The 23413-nt window shown below is 50.8% G+C and overlaps 1 protein-coding gene across 4 annotated transcripts in view; it reads right to left on the bottom strand.

Annotated features, from left to right (window-relative positions):
• The window catches only part of SMAD3 (SMAD family member 3), a 119872-nt gene extending 96763 nt beyond the window's left edge, over window positions 1–23109 (bottom strand). For 2 of the 4 annotated variants that reach the window (XR_010946401.1, XM_067751691.1), the window contains exon 1: window positions 22358–23109. Coding sequence is in view for 3 of the 4 variants with exons in the window: in XM_067751691.1 (XP_067607792.1) it covers window positions 22358–22563 (206 nt within the window). In the remaining variant the exon portion in view is untranslated. Of the gene's footprint in view, window positions 1–4012; window positions 4163–14139; window positions 14411–22357 lie in introns of those variants that run through there. The other 2 variants (XM_067751699.1, XM_067751695.1) reach the window with 2 other exon arrangements.
• Window positions 23110–23413: the final 304 nt, after the last annotated feature.

Raw genomic sequence — 23413 nt, 5'->3', positions numbered from 1 at the left:
TTACACTTTCATCCCTGGGTGCTGGCTGACTCCATAAGAAAACTATCTACTCGGGGACAGGGCTATTGGCCAGGGTGTGAACTAACAACAAAAGCTACCCCGGGTTCATTCAGGCAAAGCACAAGTAAACAAAACACCCAGGCAGGGGGATCAAGAGACCTGCTCGAACTCTAGCTTTGCCGCACATTCACTGTGACCTTGGGCAAGTCCTTGTTCCTCTCAGGGCCTCAGTTTCCATCTGTTGAAGGGGTTGGACTAGATAACCTATCAAGTCACTTCTGACCCGGGGAGTACCTACTGTGTATGGCCCAGACTGTGGCAGGGACCCCATGCTTCTGAAGGACAGAGTGAGTACCCTCAAGCTGAGGTCCCAAGTGTTGCAAGTGTCCCCAGAGCCCACAGCTCCTAAGTTGCAGAGTTGGGATTTTCAGCAAAACCTGTCAGACTCCAGGTCTTCCTCCTACCCCAGGAGAGGCGCCCTGCTCTGAAGTACCGTCTTCCTTGCACACGCCCTGCCACGTCGGCCTCGCGGTTGTGTGAGCCGAGCAGGATGGACCCCGATTCCGGCCGCTCCCAAGCAGCCTGTCCCCACTCCCTCGGGGTAGCCCTTCGCTCGGCCTGGCTGTGCCTCCGCCTCACACTTGGGGGTCCAGGCTTCCACTCAGGGCAGGGCATCCACAGTCGAGCCCTCCAGGGGAGGGTCAGGTCAGGAACCATGTCCCTGTGCGGCTTCGGAGACAAGAACAGCAAAACTCAACGCCTCCAGCTGCTGGTTTCACCACCCCCTGCTCCGCTGGACTCTCACTTCCCCATCCAGCTGGTGCTACCCCCCTTCCCCCGGGGCCGCTGACCGGCTGGGGGGGCCTTGGGCTGAGTCACTCAGCATCTCCAGGGCTCCCTTTGCTCGTCTGGACTAGCATCGACTCCCAGAGATGCTCACAGAGATGAAATAAAATCAGGTAGATGACAGCACTTTGTAAACTGTAAAATACAGTACATAAAAGGTCATGGTGGTGTCTCCCCTTCCCGGTGACAGCGGTTGGAAAAGACTCTGGTATCATCGGAGGGACACACCGAGAACCCTCGCGAGCACACACACCTCGTGCCTTTATTTTTGAGGCCACTCGGTGCAGTAAAAGAACGACCCCGCCGAAGAACTGGTGGAAGGGTCTCTGTCCCTGCTTCTCCACTAACACAGAGACTGTCCCCGTCACCTACGAGATAGGGGTGAGACCACTTTCCTGCCTCTCCCAGGGCTGCTGTGAAGACAGGACCATGGGAAAGCGCTCTGCAAACCCTCAAGTATGCTCCGCATCCCCTCCCCACCCCGCCCACAGGAGGGGGCAGATGAAGGTCACAGACAGGAGGACACTTGGCTGCTTTCCCTGCTATTCAGAATCACCAAGAGGCTCAGAGGGAGGAGAAAGTGGGGGAAAGGACAGTGCATTGAAACAGCAGCCAGGCAGCAATGGTCGTCAGGCAGGCAGAGCTGACCGGGAAGGGGTGTGTGGTTTTCAGGGTGTCTCTCTCACCTCTCTGGGGGCTCCTAATCTGGTGTCTTCAGAAATACAGAAACAAAACAAAAGCAGCCATTTCCCCCAGCCAAAAAAAAAAAAGCCTACCTTGCAAGAGAAAGCTGCCGGCTGTGCTCACACTCAAGAATGTTTGCTGTGTGTCAAATGCTCTCCCGGGGCCTCCTGGGAGCTCTGCGCGGCCAGGTGCTGAGGGTCCCTGAGGAAGGGCCTGCCCTTCTCAGTTCACTGGGCTCTCTCTGTCCGGAGAAAAGGTCACCCCGACAGAGGTCTGAGCAGCCCTGTCCACACGGCGTGCTCCCAGGTGCCGACGGACGCCAGGTGTGAACCGCTGCGGGAGCTGCTCCCTCAGTTCATTGAAGGGGATTCTGAAACAGCCTTCCTAGCTGCGCCCAACTAGAAGGTGTGAAAAAGCAGCAGAACACCGCCTGTGTTTCCTTCATTCGAGCCTGCCCCCGCGACGCAGCCCAACAGCTCTGCTGCTCTTGTGGGTTTTCTTCCCAGCTCTGCCTGCTCTCCGCTCCTCCACGGACCTTCACCCTCACCCATGCATTTCACCTGGCCTCCACCCACGTGTTTCCGCAGTGGGCTTCCCCAGCCCCTGCCTGCCCCTCTGCCTTCCACCCCCGCCAACAGGTGAAGCAAATAACGGGGGATCCAGCAAGCCTACCGGGCGAGGCTGTTCTCACTTAGCAACAGCTGAGCCTCGTGTGTGCCCAGCCTCCAAGCCACAGTCTCAGAGAATCAGTTCCAGGTCTGGGGCTCTGGGCACTTCTGATTTCCAGAGCAGAAGCATCAACGTGGGCAAATGGGGAACAGAGAAAACAAACCCCAGACCAGAATTACATATAGATGATGCCTCCCGCGATAAAGGCGGTAACGGGGAGAAACGAATAAATGCATATCCCCGAACTCCAGGCGTCTGTTTTTATTCTTCTAGATGAGCTCCAGCAATCACCGCTGAGCCGTCAATCAGCTGGGCCAGAGGAACTCTAAGAACTCTGATCGAAACCATGGCTTCCCAAGGGCCTGGCTTTCTCCCCGCCCCCCCTTTTCAGGCAGAGCTGGCAGCACAGCAAAACAATTTCAAAGCACAGAGACCATAAACACCAAATTAAAAGGTAAAGTAAAAAGGGAAGAGATGTTTACTGGAAACTGAAGTTCCACTGCCCAGAAAATATAGGTCTTTTTTTAAACACACATACACCAACACACACATATATATGAGGCCTCTGCCGCCCACCTCGAGAAATATGTACTTTGCTCTATATATGGCTTTCTTATCTGCCCTTGATTATGCTCAGCTTGTGACCGTGAAGCCTGAAATAATTACCCGCAGAGAAATAACAGCCTTGGCCACAGTCAGGGCCTAACAAAGCCAGTCCTGCATTTACCAATGATCACACAACTCGCTCACAGGACAAACTCGAGTTCGCTGATGCACAGATAATCATTCCCATGCATACCTGAAATGCAGCCACCGCTGAGAGGGTGCCAGGTGGCTACTGGAACCAAGAACAATCATCTTACATGATATTTCTGGGTCCAGAAAGGCTTTCGAGCTGAAACTACGCAGGAAATTAAGGTGGGCAGATGGTAATCATCAAAGCAGAGGGCTGGCAGACCACCCCTCACAGGAGAAGGAAAAAGCTAGAGGAAAATTGACTCCTGAAAGCAGAGAATTTTGGTGGGAGGCAAGAACATAAAGTCTCTCCTACTGGCAATGGGGTGCCCCTCGGGGCTGCTCCCCAAAGATAATCAACGTCGTGTTAGGAGTGAGGAGACAGACACACTTCACTAGTGGGGCCCATGTGTCTCCCTTTCACTAGCCCAGGTCCACATCCCTTGATGCATTTGTCCCGTCCCACCCATTCCATGGCCCCTCCTTCCGAACCCCTGGGTACTCACCATGTGCCCACAGCACAGAAGACCTTCGTACTATCCCACACTTGTGTATTCAAACCCCAAGTCAGACTGTAAGCTCTCTGAGGGCAGAGGCCGTATCTGCCATTTCTCTGAGTGCCTTGCTTCCTAAACATTTAGTGACTGACGGATTCCTCATTCGTCTAAGAAATAACAACCTCCATCTGGCATCTGTGTCTACACCCACCTCTCAAACCCTGTCACTGGAAAAGCTCCTCGACCCTGCTCCCCATATGTGAGGCCCTTCGGGGCTAATCAACACCGACAAGTTCTCCTCCCTCCTGAACCTCATTTCACACCCATTAAGCAGTCCCCTTCACAATCCCACCACCATCACAATATGCCCTCCCCTCTGCCTGAAAAGATACTAGAATTGAGCTGTCCTTTCCCATGAATGTTTACTCTGGACAGCTGTGTCCCCTCAGATTGCATTTGGCTGTAGGGATGGAGTCCCCGCAGGGAAGCACGAACAACTGACTGGGCATAAACGGAAGTGTTTCGATGCGATGGCTTATGAGGGTGGTAGGATCCTCTCAACCGAGGGCAGGGACACTCACCAAGGCACAGGAAACGGCACAGCACATACTTTCACAGCCCCTCGCATCCACCGGGGCATCGCCAAGGATCTGACACTAAGGTATGCCAGCGCTGGCTGGGGCCTCTGACTTGGCTTCATGAAAAAGGCGTGGCTGCGTGTTATGCGTGGCTGCATGTTACGGTCTGTTTAATCCACTCCTGCTCCGCCCCTGCCCTGGCTCCACCCCCCCACTTAGTACTCTGAGTTTCCCAAGCAGAAATAACCAACTACAGATGGTTCTACTCCTTCAGAGATGTTTGAGAAACCACTGACCCAGAGAAAGAAAACTGGGGATCCAAATCTCAGGGCAACTACTCACCATCAACAGCTGTGATTACCAAATCGACATGCTTCTCAAATCTAGAACTTTTTTTCTCTCTGTGTACTGTGCTTTTTTTTTTTTTAAACCAACCACTATCACTTTACCCCTAAAAGAGATGCCCAGAACACTGAACCACAGCTTTACTTAAGATCTAGGGCTGTTGATTCTCAATGCTGGCCACACCCCAGAATCACCTGGATAACTTTAAAAATACTGATTCCCAGGCCCCGCCTGTAGAAATTCTGAATTGGTCTGAGGTGTGGTCTGGGTATCAGAATTTTTATAAGTAACCAAGGTTGAGAACCTTCCATGGTGAGCCCGACCACCAAATGTGGTCATTAGGAAGCAGGAGTCCCAGCTGCCACGGCTTACCCCGCACCTCAAAGCTCTTTCCATCCTGTCTTCAACGGCGGGCCCCAATCTCCAGCCCCCAGAGCGATTGTACAGTGATCCTGAAACTATCCGAATCAGTTAACAGAGTTGGTCATTTCTTTGAACGCAAGCTCCAGAATTAGAATGTTTAAGGTGCAGAAACATTAAAATCCTGCTAAGTCAACGCCTCTGGTTTGTCAAGGAGGAAACCAGGGGCCGGGGTAGCAAAGTGACTCACCCAAGGTCACGAAGCTGGTTCACAATGGGGCAGGCCTAGAAACGGGGTCTTCCACCTCTGGTTCTCTCTCCTGTGCACCACCCAGGAGCCCCTGGGGTGACAGACTCCCAAAAAAAGCAGGGTCACGGGAATGGCCACTGTTTACTTCTTGTGTACTTGCAGTGGCCAGCCTCTCATTACTTCATCTCTAGAAGGCTCTGTCTCCTGACTGGCCTTAAAACAGCTGAGGACAAAGATGGTTCTTCTCTTTAAAGATTCCTGAGCGTGCTGGTCAAATCATAATCCTCAAAGAATATACTTGCTGGCTGGCTGGGGTTCATGGAAAAAGCCATTAGCAAAAAGAGTCTACCCCAGTTTTGAAAGAGCACTCTGTCGAGCGGCGGGTGTGAGAGCCCGAAAGCCAGCAGTGGATTCTGGTTTCTTGTGGATAAGAGAGTTGATTGTTGGTTTCAAAATCTCTAACCAACCTGTGAACACGCTTCCCTTCCTTCCTGTATTTTTACAGCACCTCGGCCGCAACGCAGCTGGTCCCAGAAGCACAGGAAACCTGTGCTTTGGGCTAAATGAGAATTCCTCTTTGCCTGAAGGCTGATTTCCCCTAGCCTGGGAATAGGGAATAGAAGCCTGGCGGCTCCAGGCAGCAGGAGTACGTATGACCGTCCAAATCCACGGGCCATTCACACCTCCTGGACCACGGTGTCTGGCGGTACTGCCACCACCAACGACAACTGAGGATGCTCCGTAAGTACCTGGTGAGTTAAACCGTGACTATAATAGAATTAAATAAGGAATGGGCTGCCTCTGACGGTAGAGCATCAGATGAAAAATTACACTTGCCTCCCAGGAAAATATATGCGTCGAGAAAAGAGTGAAAACCCAGAAGCCAAGGAAGAGAGGGCAGAAAGGTGTCGTGAAGTATTAGAGCCGATACAGACCTCTGAGGTTCTCTCTTGGAGCTTGTCATTTTCTAGATGCGAAGACCAATACCCAGAGAAGCCAAGCTGACCTTCCTGGAGCCAGAAAGCCAAGCTCCACCAAAGAGTGGCCAAGGGCCCTCAGCCTCATCAGAGAAACGGGATGCCAAGGTTCCTTCGTGTTCACGTGTGTCTGTTCTCTGACTGATTCAACACTTCACTGACCCTGGGGGCTCCGATAATGATGAAGATGAAGACTAGTGTCGGTCACGGAAGGAGGATAGAAAGAAATGGCCCATGTTCGATTGCAGGCATTGCTGGGATGTTCAGATGTGGAAGCCCAGAGAACAGCTGAAGCTGAGGGTCTCTAGCTGTGCAGAACTACAGATCTGGAAGTCAACCCCCCAGTGAAACCCAGAGAGAGGAGAAGCACTTTGAGCTGCAATTCTGAACTGTGATACCCAGCTGGGTGGAACGAGCTCCAGCATGTGGTTTGATTTTCTCGTCACTGAAGTTAAGGCTGATAGACAAAAAATCAAAATAAAAAAACAACAGTGGTCAAAAGGTGACATTCAAAAAGATTGTCGGATCAAAGTCCCTTTGTGAGTACTGTTACTTCACCCTCCTCTGAACGGTAACCACTTCCCACATGAGCCCCAGTAAGGCAACCGTGCAGCCCACAAGAGAGATAGAAATATGACCACACTTCCCTCTTATAAACAGGTGACGGTAAACATCTGAGACCACTGGTCCACAGCCGCGGTTAAACAAAGGGTCGGGGGACACCCTGGAATAGCTGTCAGGGCCTCCATCTCCCCATATACTAACTCTCTCTCTGAGTGGGGACCTTGGACCATTAACTTCAGAACTCAAGCTGGTCAAACAGAACCAGCCTCACCCTGGAACCACTTCATTGGGTTTCATGCCCAGGCTCACCTGGCCTCTCCTCCTGGAGACTCAAGAATTTTCAAGGAAAGCAGCTGCTTTGGTGCCCGGCCCTGTGCTCAGAGATGCCACTCTATGAGGGCCTCGCGCAACACATCACGTGTGCGCTGAAGTGTGCAATCCCCCCACTCCCACCTCCCGGATCAGCTGTAGCCATAGGGCCTTTTTTCTTTTAATAAGAAAAGCCAAAACTGCAACTTTTTCAATCAAGCAAGAAAAACAGGCAAACCTGAAACAAACATCTTTAATTAGCTTTGAGATGTTTCCCAGGGGGGTCCTGAGTTAGCCCAGCTCCTAGATCAATAGGAAAATAAGGGCCCATGAGGCCCTGGGACAGGCTCTGTTTTCTCTGAATTGGAATGAAAAAGCATTTGGAGACCTGAAGTCAGTTATTAGCTGACTGTGACAGGAAGACTCCAGGGTATTCCGTGTCTGCAGAATGTTCCATCAGAAAATGACCCCAAAATTCTACAAACTGGCCAGCAGTTTGTTTTTAACCACAAAACATTTATAGAATTCTTATTTCTTCGTCTATATGCTTTCAGAGAAAGTTTCCAGCAGCTTCAAAGCCAGTGAGACGCACAAAGACGCTAAACATGCAATTCAATTTCACAGGGTTTCGAAGCTAAAATACCGCAAGAACGTTTAGAAATTTTCCCCTGGGGGCAGGAGGCGCTTAGCTCTGTACCCTGCCCCCACTCCATACTCAAGGGCAAATTTTTAACCTTCATTTTGTCAACAGGAAAACAAGACTGGTAGTGGGGTGGAGACAGAAATCCGAACTTCTTGAAAGACCTTGCTTAGGTTGGAAAATGTGTCATCCTCAGGCACAGCGTTCAGAGGCCCTGATGGTCCCCTTCCATGAGTCTCACTTCCATTTGTCCCCCTGAGCCCCAATTTCACACCTGTTCCTAAGCTGCCCCACAGCAGACTGCTACAACCCACATGGTTGGATATTCTGAACACAAATAATGGTCTCTCCATCTTGACTGTAAGCTCCCTGAGGGCAAGATCTGGTCCCTGATTGGTTTACCAACATAACCCCTGAAATCAGCAAGACATCAGATAAGTATTCAGGAGTCTACTCAGAAAAGGAAAACAGTAATCAACAAGTATTAATTGACATTTACTAAGTGCCTAGCAGGTACTGGTGAGCCGAAGAAATAGCCGGGATCTCTGACATCAAAAGGCTTATTACAATCCATTATTTCTGCCAAGACCGCATGTGACAAAATACTGGCGAGATACCAGGAGGCTTCTGGGAAAGATTTCCTTCCTGGATTAAGAGACCCCCAAGGAGAAGCAGCCTTTTCTGCCGCTAGATGCAACCGTGTAGAGACAGTAACTCTTGGAGCAGCTGTGGCCGTCCCTGGATCATGAGGGCTGAAGATGGCAGGGCAGAAAGATGGAAGGCTCCCAAGTCCTTGCTGGTGCCCGAAACCTCCCTGCCTCCAGACTTCTTAGGGGAGATAATAAGCCCTCACACTGGTGAAGATGTTAGTTGGGTTTCAGGTTACTTGTAGCCCAAAGCATCCTAATACAGTGAGTCTGGCCCCTGATCCAGAGTATGGGATGGATCGGAGAGGGAAGGAGCGAACTGGCTTACTGCAGTATCCAGGCGTGAGAAACCGAGGGCTGCCACTAAGGAGGAGAGGGTGGCAATGGTGAGGAGAGCTGGAACTCAAAAGATACAAAAGCACAGTCCAGCCTTACCCACAAGATGGCCTAGTCATCTCCATGAAGCCCGGGGGCCAGTTCCCACGCTGACTCTCCGATGAACTGGAACATAAATAATTAATATTCCCTGCCCATACTCACCCACACACATGCCTCCTTGTGTCTCTGGGGTTAAAAAAAAAAAAAAAGGAAATGCATCTTGTTCTATTTATAAGACACAGCACAGCCACAAAGGATGACGACTAGAGCCGTATCAGCTGAAGTTCTCCAAGCAAGTGCCAAGTTTGGTTTGAATTTACACTTCACTTTTCTCAGCCTGTAACCAGTCTTCTTTGTCACTCCAGCTGCTCTCCTTGGAGTTCATCAGACAGGGCCTCGCCCACGGCAAACAGTTTGGTTGCAGAGTATAGAGAACTCAAGTCCCTCTCCAGATTTCCAACAGATTATTTGGGGCAAGAGAGGAAGCATGAGGCTTGGACGATCACAGAAACCAGTCCCATGAACATGGGGCAGAAGGGAAGCAGTGCAAAGCCTTTCCATGTTCTCTACGGAGTCGCATTGACAGAGGGGGTTATTTAGGGCCACATACCCTGGCACATTCCATGCATTTACCAGCATCAAAGAGAGAAAAAAGGCATGCTTGCTGTTATTTTTAATTCCTTCCTCAATGCCTTCCAAAACTCTTCAGCAGAAGGTTTATCCACTACACCCCCACCAGCTCCCAGCCAGTAATATCTTTGAGGCCTCAGCGAAAATGGAGCAGGGGGGCAGGAGAGGTCAGCTCGCAGAAGACGACTCTGCTCCTGGACCTGAAATCCCATCTCAGCTGCACTGCACCTAGGGGCATCTCCTGGGTTCCGAAGGGACATGGCCTGATGAGGATGCAGATGTTCTAGAGCCAGGTGAACACCCTACCACCCCCTCACTGCCACCCTCACGTCCCCCCCTCCACCTCCCACTTCTCCCCCCTTCCCTTCAGAGTGGCCATCAGCAGAGCCAAAGGTTCCCCAACTCCTACTGCAGCTAAGTAAGCTCGGGTGCTAACTTGACTATTTTAGATTACCTCTAAGGTCTCATCCAGTTTTAAATTATGTTGCCAACTTGCTGAATGATCTTAGGCAAGTCCCCTCACTCGGAATAGCAGTAAATAATCCAGACAGTCCCTGACACTTTAGCAGTGGCAGAGAAAGCTGCTGATGTAATCCTCCCAGTTTCCCTGGTCAGGTATCATCATCACTGGCCCAGAGGCAGGGTGACTTAGAATGACTATTTATCCAGGTTTGCCTGGACAGTCCAGGTTGATGCCCATTTTCTGGCCATCATTAATGACAGCACTGCCCTTTTACACTCTTAGAAGTGTCCTGGTTTGTTTAATAAATTATATAGTCACCCCTGATTCTAGAAGGGGCAAAGCTTCAGAGGCAAATCCAGCTCCATCTCTTATCATGAGACCTACAGCAACTTTCCTGAGCAAGTTCATGGATTTTGTTGTGAGGATGAGAACAGCAGCCCATTCTTGGGGAGCCTTGGGGCAGGCAACTGGGTGTCAGGAACCAGACCTGAATTCAGATTCCTGTTCTGCCGCTGACCCCTCAAAGCCTCAGCCTCCTTTTTTTTTTTGCATTTTAACTCCAAGCCATTTTTATTTATTTATTTATAGCTGTGCTGGGTCTTTGTTGCTGTACGCAGGCTTTCTCTAGTTGCGGCGAGTGGAGGCTACTCTTCGTTGCGGTGCGTGGGCTTCTCATTGCGGTGGCTTCTCTCACTGCAGAGCACGGACTCTAGGAGTGCGGGCTTCAGTAGTTGTGGCTCGTGGGCTCTAGAGTGCAGGCTCAGTAGTTGTGGTGCACGGGCTTAGTTGCTCCGCGGCACATAGGATCTTCCCAGACCAGGGCTCGAACCCATGTCCCCTGCATTGGCAGGCGGATTCTTAACCACTGCACCACCAGGGAAGCCCCTGCTTCCTCTTCTATAAACATGGATTACTCATCCTTCCCAGAAGATGGGTAAAGAAGACCAACCAGCTGATCAATGGCCCACCTTGGTGTCTGGCATATAGTCAGCACCCAGTCCACGCTGCCTGTGCCAGGATCACTCCCAGGTGAGAGGGCTCAGGTGATCAGCTACAGGTCAGCACAGCTGACCCAAATCCCCAGACAAGGCCACGAGCACCAACTCACCTAAGCTTTTGGAACCAGACCCTGCAGCACGCACGCCCTGAGTTCACATTCCTATTGAATTTGTGCATCGTTAATGATTTTCTCTAAGGTGGCGGTGCAAATCTGGGTGTGAACTTGGAGGCCTTAACTCCATCTCCGACAGGAAGGGCTTTTAGCAATACCATAGAGTTGTGCTTCATAAAGAAATAATGAGCGACACTGCATAATATTTCACAGTCTGCAAAGACCTTTTCATGCCTAGCTCATCTAAATAAACAACGGCAATCATCCCACCAAGGGAGGCAAGGTTTTTCCCATTTTACTGCTGAGGAAAGGGAGGCTCAAAGAAATCAGGTGACTGGTCTACGGTCACCAAAGCAGGAAAGGGGAGAGCAGGGATCCGAACTTGGGTCTTCTGAATGTAAGCCCAGAATGCTCCACTGCAGGAGGCTGCCCCTTCAGCAGCAGGCCTCTATCAGGGTTCTCAAAAATGGTCCATGAACTAGAATCAGTCTGTGGACACAAAACTTTTATCTTCTAAAAACCTATAAACTTCAATTAACAACACAAAAAAGCTGACTCTAAACAGGTGAGGTAAACTGTATGCAATCTCTCAGTGGTCACCAAAATTTCTGCTTGCTCTCAGTGATAAAATATATGAACTTAAACTATTTTACTCTCTTATTAAGGAATATGATCTGTTTTTAATACATGATAGCATTCGATGAGTCTGCAGTAGAGAATTTAGGTATTTTTGCTGATTGCAGTGTGGTCTGGAATTGGAAAGCCTGGTCTAGGCGATCATCAGTGAAGACACTTAAAACACTGACCAGAGATATTCTACACAAAGACACCGTACCAGGCACAGAGAAGACCCAGGGAGAGGCCAGGTTCTGATGTTGAGGCCTCTGTATGGAGCCCAGCGACACCCTGCTTCATTTCCCAAGGAATCCATGTCAAGAGGCTGGCATGACTCACTGGCTAATTACCTGAACACTTGGGCTCCCCCAGCCCTCCTGGCTGTACAACTTGTCTTCTCTCCTGACGGCCAACAAAACACTATTTTCACCCTGGTCCAGACATAGCCTAAAGCTGTCCACATGGTGGTGTAAGGGATTATGACTCTGACCCGGATAACTCCGGCAGAAAACCTGCTCTTACCAGCCTCGGGGTGGGGGAGGAATGCGAATAGAATGGTGGCTTCAGCCACGCCACTCCCCTAACTTAAAAATCTCCTGGGTGCTTAGGGAGCAAGGTCCAAACGCCAAGTCTGGCCAACTGAAGCCCTTGGCAACATCCTTCTCCCGACCCTCTCTGGCCACTCCCTCTTCCACGTTCTGGCCACCCTGCCCCACACACCAGGCCCTTCCACCCTCTGTCTGGCCAGTGCTCCATGCAGCCTTCCCCTCACTCCCACACTCCTATCCACCCTTCAAAGTCCCGCTGGAGCATCACTTCTGTGAAGTCTTCTGGGTCCCCCAGAAAAGAGCTGCTCTTTCTCTGGGCTCCCAACTACCTCTTTGTTCAGCCTTTGCTAGACTGTTTTTCCCATGAGCCCACCGTAACTGTGGTCACCGTGTCCCTTTTTGCCTCTGTGCAGTTCAGTGACAGGACTTTATCTCTGCATCTCTGTATCTCCCAAGGCCCAGCACAAAGTCAGTGCCCAATAAATAGATCCAACAACCAAACGCACTACAGCGGTTGGGCTCTTTGCTCCACCTTTAAGATGGGCGGCTGCCATACGTATCACCTGCTCCCTGATCTGCATTTAATTCACTCTGATCTGGGTTCAAGGTGAGGGAAATCAATCCCTATAGAAGTACCCACAATCCTGCCCATATAATGGTGCCACCTGAGCGGGGCCCCAGTTGTGGCTACATAACTGAGAGGAGGGTGCTAAAAACAGGCCTGCCTCACCATCAATGGGTCCCAGAGCAAGAGGACCTACGAAGGCCCACATAGGATATGTCATGTTTAAATTTAAAAGACAGAAATCAAGATAACAGACTGATAAATAGAACATGTTCTATCATATTGACAAATACCTTGATACAACCTGGGAGGCCGCGTTTGAATTCAGAGTTCTCTGACCCCTCGGTTTTACAGTGGGATGCAGACACTCGGGGAGAGCTGGCCATCCCCAGCATCACCCCACACTTAGAGGGGCTTCATGGACACCCATGCAGACACCCCGAGTCTGAATTCCATCCAATCCCTCCATCTCCCGGCCCTGCCCACCTTGTCAGCCTGGGGCCCACGGGTGCACACACGGTCCACGGCCGATGCAGTCTGCCCTTCCTTAGGCAGATGGGCCTGCAAGCAGGCTTGAGACCGTGTGGGCAGGGAACTGAAGGGTCGGGACCCAGCATACAGTCTGGAAGGAGGAAGTGCAGACTCTACGTGGGCCATCCCTGGGCCCTGCAGCTCTGCCCCATGGAAAGTACCACATCCAAAAGGATGTCCAAAGCATGGCCTACTAAGTGTGAGAGCCCTCTGGCCCCCCTCGAGGAGCAGCCCACGGTACCGCCATCCACATCTGGGTTATCCTGGAGCCGTGAGCTTCTGGCACCGAACAATCTCACCTGACAACCAAGCCAACTGGTGAGGGGGTACTTGGAGCTGAAACTGCTTTCCAACCAGGCCTCAGAAACACACCAGCAACAATAAACATCACGCACTTGCACACACGGAAGGGCAGGCTATCGGTGACGAGCCTGTGAGTCACGGTGTTTCTTCTTCAGGATCTTATACCCCCCACCCCAGGAGCACTGATTCATCAAAGTTTATTTTCAATACTATTATTTTTAGTCAGCCAAACAATTTTTAAAATGATGATGGAGGAGGGGAGAACCACCGAAGAATATGAATTGTCTTTCAATAGCCTTCCAAGCCGTAAACCAACAAGTGGTGTGGCTGTGGCCGCTTGGTGCGCACCTGCTAGAGGAAGGTCCTCTCACTACATCAACCCATGTTTTCCAAACAGCGAGCCCTGAGAACAAGTGTGTCGGGGGTGGGGGGGCCCTTACTGGAATCTACTGACACCATCAGTCAGATTTCCCCCTTGAAAGGGAAAAATGAGTGTTTACGAAGCACCTACTATGTGCTGTGAGCCACAAGTTATCAATCAAGTACTTGCTCTCTCTTATCTCATTTGCGTTGACTTACAGGAGGTAAGTGGGCCCATGCCCATTATACAGATGAGGCAAATGGAGCTTAATCAATGGAAGCAGATGTCCCCAAGGCTGTCACATAGCCAGTAACGGGCCAACTCAAACTCCGGTCTGTCAGACTCCAGGGCCCTTTGTTTTCCCTTGATGACTCTGCTCTTCCAGCCCACCCGCACCCCCCACTCCTGTTCCCCAAGCAATATTTTAAGACTCTCTTTGGGTAGAGATAAATGGCTACACAAAACATTTAAAGAGGTAGCAAAACAAGCTCACTCACCCTGCCCTTCCAGGCACACAGAGAAATAAGGCTCACCTCAAGTCTGAATTCCATGAGGATGCAGGAAAGTTTACAATGGGGCACATTTGAAGCAAAAGGAAAAAACCCAACTTCCATCACCAGTGCCTGCTTTCAGCCACTTGTAACTACTCAAAAAGTCCTTTCTGGGTCCATTACTCCACATTTGGGCTTAGCCCAGAGGTGATTTTTTAAGGAAAAAATGCCTTTTGGCATTTTTGAGATGTGACAGCGTAAAAACAGACCTTTAGAAAACACACACCCAAAAAGCATTACTATTTTCAAAAGTCCAGTCTCAAAGGAAAAAAAAAAAAAAAAAAAACGGTGACACCTCAGAGCTACAACTTGGCCTGGCAGTCTGTGATGCAAGAGTTAGCAGGGAAAGCCACCAGACTGATAACGCTGTAGGTTTCAAAGGCAAACCTTGACCCAGGGTTTCTTAAACAACCCCCTAGTCCTAACTCCCAGCAAAGCTGTCAGGAGAAAAACTTGCCAGATGTAATCAGGGAGAGCCATGTGATACAGAAAAAGTACTATTTCGGGGGAAACTCACTTTTCATTTCCTAGCTGGGGTTTCAACTTGTAACCTCCACGCCGCCCCACAAGAGGTGCACGCTTACACAATCGAGTACAGCCTTTCTTTATATAGGTGCTTGAAAATAAATAAAGGAAGCTTCCTGGGTAAACCCTGACATATGAGCAAACATTTTCCACAGGTATCCTCTATAATGCCTACCTCTCACATTTCACCATTTTTAGGCAATTGTGGTCATTAGTTTAAGTAAACTTCCTGCTCTGAGAATAGCCAAAAATAGCAACAAAAGAAGAAAAATTGCTCACTGCATCTCAAGGCACACAGCCTTCACTTCGTTACCCTCCTATTCAGTTATTTTTATTTTCCTTTGTAGTTATATTTCACTGATTTAGACTCACAGGGTGAGGGAGAGGCAAGGATGGCAGAGGGGGAAAATAACCAACATTAAAGGCTGAATTATAGTTTTATTACTTTCAACTATAGAAATTCATAGGGCCTTGGGATATTCATCAAGAAAGATCTGTGATTCAGTGATCAACTGGATGCTTGCAAAGGGGAGCTTCTAAAAGGCCTGCATGAAAACCACTTTAGAGTTAGAAAGATCCTCTGATAGAGCTCATTGAGCCCATTTTCCAGTTGAGAACATCTGAGGCCCAGAGATGGTAAGTGAATTGGCCCAGGTGACACAGCTGATTAGAAACAGAGCTTAAGTCTAGAACCTCCTCAGGTCTGTTGACTCCTGCCTCCAAAATGACTCCCCAAAGTTTGTTTATGACTAATATTTCTCTGACCACATTTATGGGGAGAAAAGGCCTGCGACACAAACTTCAGCCTAGTCCAGCATTAGCAAAACTTCTTCATTAATAGGCTTCTACCATGTTTTCGTTTTAAACCAAGTCTCTCTGTCAAAACACTGTAGCAGTGTGCCATGGTGGCAGGTTGCTGTTTACAGCTGAGGCCTCAGATAATCACTGCAGACAGTGTGACTTGTGCTCTAGATTTGTTATTTCTAAAACTGTTAATTAAGTCAAAACAAAGAATAATGTTACACACACACACACACACACACACACACGCACACACACCACACACACCCCCACCCCCCCGCATCCGGACTCAATAAACTGCAGAGCTTGGGGGATTTGGTTCTCTGGCATTAAGAAAACAGTACTTACGAGTTAACCAGAGTGAACACATACATGATTATTACAATTCCAAAGGACTCTTGTTGAGCAGCCAGTGGACCAGAGGCTACGGGAGGGCAGAATCGGGCGTCTGCCTCATTCACTGGTGGGGCCCTGCTACCTGGAGCAGGTTTGGGCACCCAGTAGGTGCACTGAAGGAAAGCATAAACATGAATTGGACAAGTTCTCTCGGATCTTTGTTCTAAAACCTGGAATACAGTAAAATTAGAAACCAGACTTCTGCAGGGTGGGTTTAATATGGCAATTTCCAACCGTTTCCAGGAACCACCGCCCTTGAAGATGGGGAGACTGAAGTGGTCAACAGATGATGCCCAGCCCTCCTGGGGAAGAGCTAGTCTCATCTGGCACTGCACAGGACATTCGCGTCTGCAAAAGGCTGGTAAGTCTCCCAGGCCCCTTCACCGGCAGCCTTTCTAGGCAGTTCCCTTCCCAGCAGACTGGTACTACCAGACATAGATTTGGGGAAGGGGGCACGGTGGGTTTTGGTTTTTTTTAAATATGTCAATACATCAAAGGAGACAAGGACAAAGTTAATTAGGACTATTCATGAGCCTTGTTGATTGAGAAAGCTGCATTCCACTTTAGAGAGCTTCAAGGAGGCTGGGGGACGGGTGAATAAAGAAGGTGGGAGAATAGGTAAAGGAATAGAGTTGGACTTCAAGTTTTAAAGCAAGCGCTGCTTGCAACACAGATGGAACTAGAGATTAATCAGACTAAGTGAAGTAAAGCCAGGCAGAGAAAGACAAACGTCATGTGATATCGCTTATATCTAAAAAAAAAAGATACAAATGAACTTAGATACAAAACAGAAATAGACCCACAGACATAGAAAACAAACTTACGGTTACCAAAGGGGAAAGGGGGTTGGCGGGAAGGGACAAGTTAGGAGTTTGGGATTAACATTCACACTGCTGTTTATAAAACAGATAACCAACAAGGACCTACAGTATAGCAGAGAGAACTACAGTCAATATTTTGTAATAATCTATAAGGGAAAAGAATCTGAAAAAGAATATATATATATATGTTATATATAACTGAATCACTGTACACCTGAAACTAACACAACACTGTAAATCAACTATACTTCAATAAAAATAAATAAATAAATGAAGCAAGCGCTACTTGGTCCTATTCATAAAGGAGCTCATGCAGAGACACGGCTGTATTGTGCATCCAATGGCATTTAGAAACCTCCCAATAAGTGAACAAGTGAAAATTCACAGTTGCTCAGTCCATTAAATCGTGTTAATTTTATTTCCAGCAATTACAAATTTACATTATTGAACCAATATTTATTTTTCAAACTCATTTTAAGTGGATTGCTGATGGGATAAGCTCAAGCCATTCTCTCAATGCCATCGGCTGCTTGCATTTCTCATCAGAACGATACGACTACTGTATTCCTTGACTTTTTCTATTATTAGAATTGTCATTTGACACTTTACATCCTTGCAAAGACTTCTTAAAATACATTATTAAAAGCTCTTATGTCCATATAGAAACTCAGGTTTATAGGATTTACTTTCAGCGAGTGTTAACCAGAGAAATGAAAAGCTAGGTCACACCCAAAGTCTGAAATTCTGAGGATCCACCATCACCTCCAAGGTGTCCACTTCTTATCGACATGATCCGTTATATTCTGAGCTCATATGTCTAAAGTCACTGTTTCCACCAAGGAAACCTGAATTTCAGGTTTGCAATACTAATGACTCTTTACTTCAAAGCGAGGACACTTTACAGTGGCATAAAATACTGAACACAAGTCACTAGTCGCTAGTTCGGTGCGAGCTAGGAGGTAACGAATTCATAGCAGTGCTCCGTTTAGGGAGAGAAGAAAGATAAAGAAGATAAAGACATCCTCGGTCTTGTAGGCAACGATCACCATGAACCCAAAAGTTCGTATGATCGTACTACAGTCCAGGAACGTCCTTTGGATAATAACTCCTGTCCTCGTGGTTTTCCACCTCACAGGGACTCCTCCCTCCTCTCCCCACCTCCTCCCACAGAATTAACGGTCTGTCCCCCTCATCCCTGGGCATTTTGTACATCCCTTGGCTGCAGCTCATGGCCTGTATTTTGGGCAAGTCTGTCTCCCACTCTAGATAGGGAGCCCCTTGAGAACAGGCACCCTGCCCTGCTCATCACAGTAGGTATTTAATAAATGACTGAATACTTTAGTCAATGAATGAATGATACACACAGAGGTCTAAACATAACACATCTGTCAAACTCTGGTTTACCAAACACTTCCACAGGCTTTACCTCCTCCTGATTTTACAGGTGCCGGCACGAAGGCTCTGAGACATTAAGTGAACTGCTAAATCCATCCAGGTATTAAAACGGCAAGATACAGGACCTGATTTCTGTGCTTTTTCTGGAGAAAACAGATGGCTGTCATTATTTTGTTTTCTAACACAGTGACCTCTGTAATATTTAAAAAACACATCATAATCCCCCCTGCCCCCAAAAAATATCACTCCATTCTAGAGCTCATACTTCTTCTGATGGCTGGGAATAAGGAAGAAATAGACACTCAATGCCTTATTGCTGTTTCCCTTACTGAAGTGTAAGCTCCTCACAGGCAGGGACCATCTCCAATTTATCTCTGCATCCTCCTCCACTTCCTGGAATACTGACTCAGACATGGGAGGGGCTAACACCTATCAATGAATCCACAGAATCCAATCCTGTAACATTCGATGACGAAGTGTGAGCAGCGGGCTGTCTGCAACATGCAGCGGCCCACACATTCAACTCCTGGGTGCGAGCAGCAAGTTCCAAGGTTCCAAATGTCAAGGGAACGTCGAGTGGCTCCTAGGTTTGGCCATACTTCTGAGCCAGCCCCACAGTCAGCTACCCGGTGTCCCGCAGAACCCTCCTCATCCCAGCCCTTGCGCGGAGCTCCCCTAATCAAGGTTAACAAGAGAAAGGAGAGGATGTCAAGCAGGTGAGCTTGCTTCCAACGGGCCACAGAAGAATGGTGCTCTGAGCAGCTGAGAGAGGAGGGAGGACAGGAGACGCCGAGATGGAGACGGTATTAAAGACGCCCCTCCTACACCCTCGGTCTGTCCCCAGAAGCCTGAGAAAGGAGTGTTAGAGATGGGGATCATTTCCCTTTCTCCCCAGGGTGAGAGCAGCCTGGCAAAGTCCAGGTAGATAACAGGAGGAGGTTGCACCGAAAGAACAGATGCACAGAAAGGGAGGAGAGGGTGTGTGTCAGACCTGGGGTCTGGCTTAATCCTCCCACTTTTCTCTGGACCTGGCGCTCCGACGCAAGAAAGCCCCAATCTCCCTCCAGACAAACCAGGCCTAAGTTTGGTCCGGCTCTCAACAAGTGGGCCAAGTCATGGGTCCCATTGGTGGAAACACACGTTATCAGTGTCCCTCAGAACAGTCATCTTGAAGTGCACCTGGCTCCTTATCACTGACATAACCTACACACACCTTCTCTACCTCTTGGTAGCAAATGCGATAACTCCATTCTTATACACTGGCCAGGAAGATACCCGCAGCTGTACTCAGGTACGCAACTAGGTGACAAGTAGGATGCTGTTACACAGCTTGCCAAAGTTCTGCCCATCCTGCCAGACCTCAGAGTGCCCTGAGAGCCCCTCTGTTGGTGTATCTAAATCAGGCTCTTACCACTGTCTTGGCACCGGTCTCTTTGACATTCTTGACACCAGTGAGCCTGTACCACTCCAGCTCTCTTGATCACTGAGACAGGTTAGAGCCGGGGTGACAGAAGCAAGTGTGTGGTCTGGGGGGCCCTAGTGTCCAGCTCTAATCGCCCCATGGAGCTGCTGCTGCTCAAGATTTCGTATCAGCCACAACAGGCTTGTTAAAATCTCCTTAGACTGAGGGCTCCTTACACCCCAAGGTCCAGACCTCGCAGAGTATTTTTAAGTACCCAGTGCCCCACCCCACACACCCTGTGGGATAACTAGGTTCAACATTTCCTTTTGTCAACTTTCCAAAGCCCTAGTTATAAAAGGCAGTGAGGACAGAACAGACAATTTGACAAGAAACCCCACAGCCTACAGGGCTGAGACACACCGATATCACCAGTGTGAGGCCAGCTAGCTACCTCCCCAAGATGTGGCCTTTAGTTCTCTGCCCACGACCAAAAACAGCAGTAGCTGTTGCCAAGGGAGACAAGGTGACCCAGAGGCGTGGGCACAAAATCCAGGGATGGAAATCCACTTTGTCTGGATCCGCCCAAGGAACTGGGTTTCCCTAACTGAAAAAGATGGAAAAAAATCTGCCTTAGCATTAGGTCCTTGCCAGGCAGGTAGAAGAAGATGGCCCAGTCCTAACAGAGTCATCAGAAGGCCAAGTTAACTTGAACTCTCAGAGACACCCAAAGCGTTCATATGCCTCAGGCTGCGCAGGACTTTGGAAAAGGCAGGCCGTAGCTATGCTTCCCCAGAGGGCAAACTCCTACCTTGCCAGGCCTCTCCTCCAGGCTGTCACCAGCCCAAAGACTGAACACTGGCGACCTTACCAACAAAGATCCGTGGGGCCCAATCCCCCTGGTTAACACTGCTCGAGCCGGCAGCAAGGAATGTATTCAGAACCTTCAAAGGGAGGAGCAGCCTGGGCCAGCAGAAGATGCACATTTGGTCAGAACTGCGTGTTTGCTAGGCCAAGCCCTTTTCACCTCTCTCCTCCCTAGGTTTCTCAACATTAAACGTGGGATAAATCTTAGGCCTAATTACCTGATCTATTTTCCAGGAGTTTCTTTTTCTTGATCTCATAAAAGCATGTGAAAGTCCTTTACACAGCTGTGAAACACTTTACACAGCTGCTCCTTTTATAATTGATAGCTTTTTTTTTTTTCCTGTTTCAAAACATAAAGCACTTGTCCTCGATGTACGCAGGCAGGTAAGAAGGCAGGTTTTGCAAAGCCTTCCCCAGGCTGGAGAAGTATGACATTCATTCACCCTACTCCCCACCCTTCACCCAAAGGAATAAGGAAGAATGAAGAACTAGGGCTGGGACCGGGACCTAGGGCTCACTGACCGTCACATCACACCACCTCCTGTGAAGTCAATTCTGGCTCCCGATCACACACCCAGAACACACTTCCCGGGCGGCACACTGCCTTCCCTCCCGCTTTATGGACTGGATCCACCCAGTTTTGAAAAAAATTATTATTTTTCAAGTCAGCACTCCCACCATATGTGGCATTTATTTCCAGAGGAGGCCTGGGTTCCCGTGGACAGATGTTGCTTTGTGCCTGCCTGACACGGATGGCAGCCCTCGTACAGCTGCCCCAAGCAGGTGGCCAAGGATGGAGTCTACTCCTGGCCCAGCAGCAAGGATGACAATTTCTGTGGGGCTCTGGCCTTGGGGACCCTCTGCTCATTGCTCTGCAGCCTGGAACCCCAAGAACATCCCCTACTCACACACACAAACTCTCCCTTGCTTCAGAATAAGACTTTTAAAGGGGGCTGAGAGGGAGGGAACAGGAGGCTAAGGTGCCCCCCCAAGACACCCCAATTCCCAGCCTGGCACACCTCAGCTAAGAGAAGGCCGTGGGGATTGAAGTCACTGACCCCTTCTACCAGCCATCTGTGAGCTCCCGCCTGACCTAGCTGGCGCGAAGTGGAGGATAAAGGAGATCCAGACAGATGGCAAAGCGCTTTGGGAAGGAGGGCTCTGTAGGAATGCGAGGGCCGATGCGAGGCCCACTTTGGGGTGCGTGTTGTTATCTCAGCTCTGAGCCCCGTCCTTTGGGCATCCACCCGCAATCTCAGACTGAAAGGTGGGCAAAAAACAGTCAGGGGAGGTGGAGGACAGGACCCCACTCTCTGCCACTTAACTCTCTCATCTGAAAGCCAGAGCCCTGCACTGCAACTAAAAGTGCGTGTGTGCGGAGGGGGCGGGAGATTGGCACAACCGAATCTAAAAATACTCGATAAAAATGCTAATCCCGAAGGCAAAGAGAGAATGAAGAAGGAATCTGTCAATCACGAGGCTCCCGCTCCTCACCCACAGCCCCAGCTGTACGGACTGCATTCCTGTCGAGGAGGAAAGAAGTAGGGGGACAGGAATGAAGAAAAGAAAGGGAGAGACACCACCACCTCCACGAGCGCGGGCCGCGGGGGCGGGAGGCGGCGGCGGAGGAGGGGCTCCGGCCAGCGGAGCTGAACAAAGCGGGCCTCAAGTTCTAGCCCGCAGCTCCCCGGGGTGGGGGCGGCCGATTCCTGCAGCACCCCTTTCCCGGAGGTGAAAAGCGAATGCGAGGACTAGGAGCGCGAGTGCCGCGTGGAAGCCCCAAGCTCTGAATCTTTGCAAATATAGAGAAGGTTTTGTTTGGGGTCCCCCCCACCCCCTTCCTGCCCACGTTCCCACCCCCCTTACGCGCGCGCGCGCGCACACACACACACACACACACACACACACGCTATCCCTCCCGCTCCTATCCCACCAGGCCGTCCTCGCCACGCCAGGGGGCTGGACGGGCGCGCCCCAGCGTCCCTCGGGTCCCCACCTGGGGATGGTGATGCACTTGGTGTTGACGTTCTGCGTGGTGATGGCCTTCTCCAGCTCGTCCAGCTGCCCCGTCTTCTTGAGCTTCTTGACCAAACTCTTGACCGCCTTCTCGCACCACTTCTCCTCCTGCCCGTTCTGCTCGCCCTTCTTCCAGCCCAGCAGGCGCTTCACGATCGGGGGGGTGAAAGGCAGGATGGACGACATGGCTGGGGAGGGCGCGCGGGCGGCGAGGAGCGCCCCCGGCGGGGCTGGGTGCGGCGGGACGCCGGGGGCGCAGCGGGGTGCTCGGCCGGGGAAGGCAGCGGCCGCCCAAACTTCGCCTCAACTCTCGGCGAACTTGCCGGTGCTCCCGGCCGGGCCGCGGCGCTGCAGCCGGCGGGGCTCGGCGCGCGGCCCTGCACCCCGGGCGGCTCCCAAGGCGGGGAGAAGGGCGGAGGGGCGGCGGGCGGGCAGGCAGCAGAGGCGCGGGATCGGGAAGGCCCCGGACGCGGGGCGGAGACGGCGGCCGCGGGGCTCGGAGTGGCAGCAGAAAGTTTGGATTTCCGCACGGGGTGGCTGTTTGGGTGCCGCCTCCAGGAAGGAGAGTCCAACTCCCAGCCAAACTTTGCTCGCCTCGCTCGCTTTGATGCGCAGATCCCTCCGCCTCGGTAGCCTCGCCTCCCGCTGCCCTCCTCCTTCCCGGCTCGCTCGCTCGCTCGCTGGGCCGGCCCCGGGTTTGCGCCGCGCTCCCGCTCCCGCCCGCTGCCAGTCTGTGTTTCATGCAAATCCGCGTGCAGCCTCCTTTCCAAGCGCTGTCACCGCCCCCTTGCCGCCGGGGCTCCCCGCCTTCTCCCCCGCGCCCTGCCGCCTCCTCCCGCGGGCGCCCTGCCCGCCCCCCGCCTCCGGGAGGGCGCCCGGCCTTCCCCCGCCCGGAGCGGAGCACGCCCACGTGGGCGTCCGGGGACAGCGGCGGCCCGGGCTGGAGCGCGCGGGACCCCGCGCGGCCCCGACCTGAAGGCCGGCGGGCGCCAGGAGGAAGTCGTGGGAAAGGAGCGGCGAGAGGGGCCCCAGGCTG

This window comes from Pseudorca crassidens, chromosome 1 (assembly GCF_039906515.1).
Source record: "Pseudorca crassidens isolate mPseCra1 chromosome 1, mPseCra1.hap1, whole genome shotgun sequence".
Taxonomy (NCBI): Eukaryota; Metazoa; Chordata; class Mammalia; order Artiodactyla; family Delphinidae; genus Pseudorca; species Pseudorca crassidens.
The sequence above is the reverse complement of the archived record's forward strand: the minus strand, read 5'-3'. Positions and strand labels throughout refer to the sequence as shown.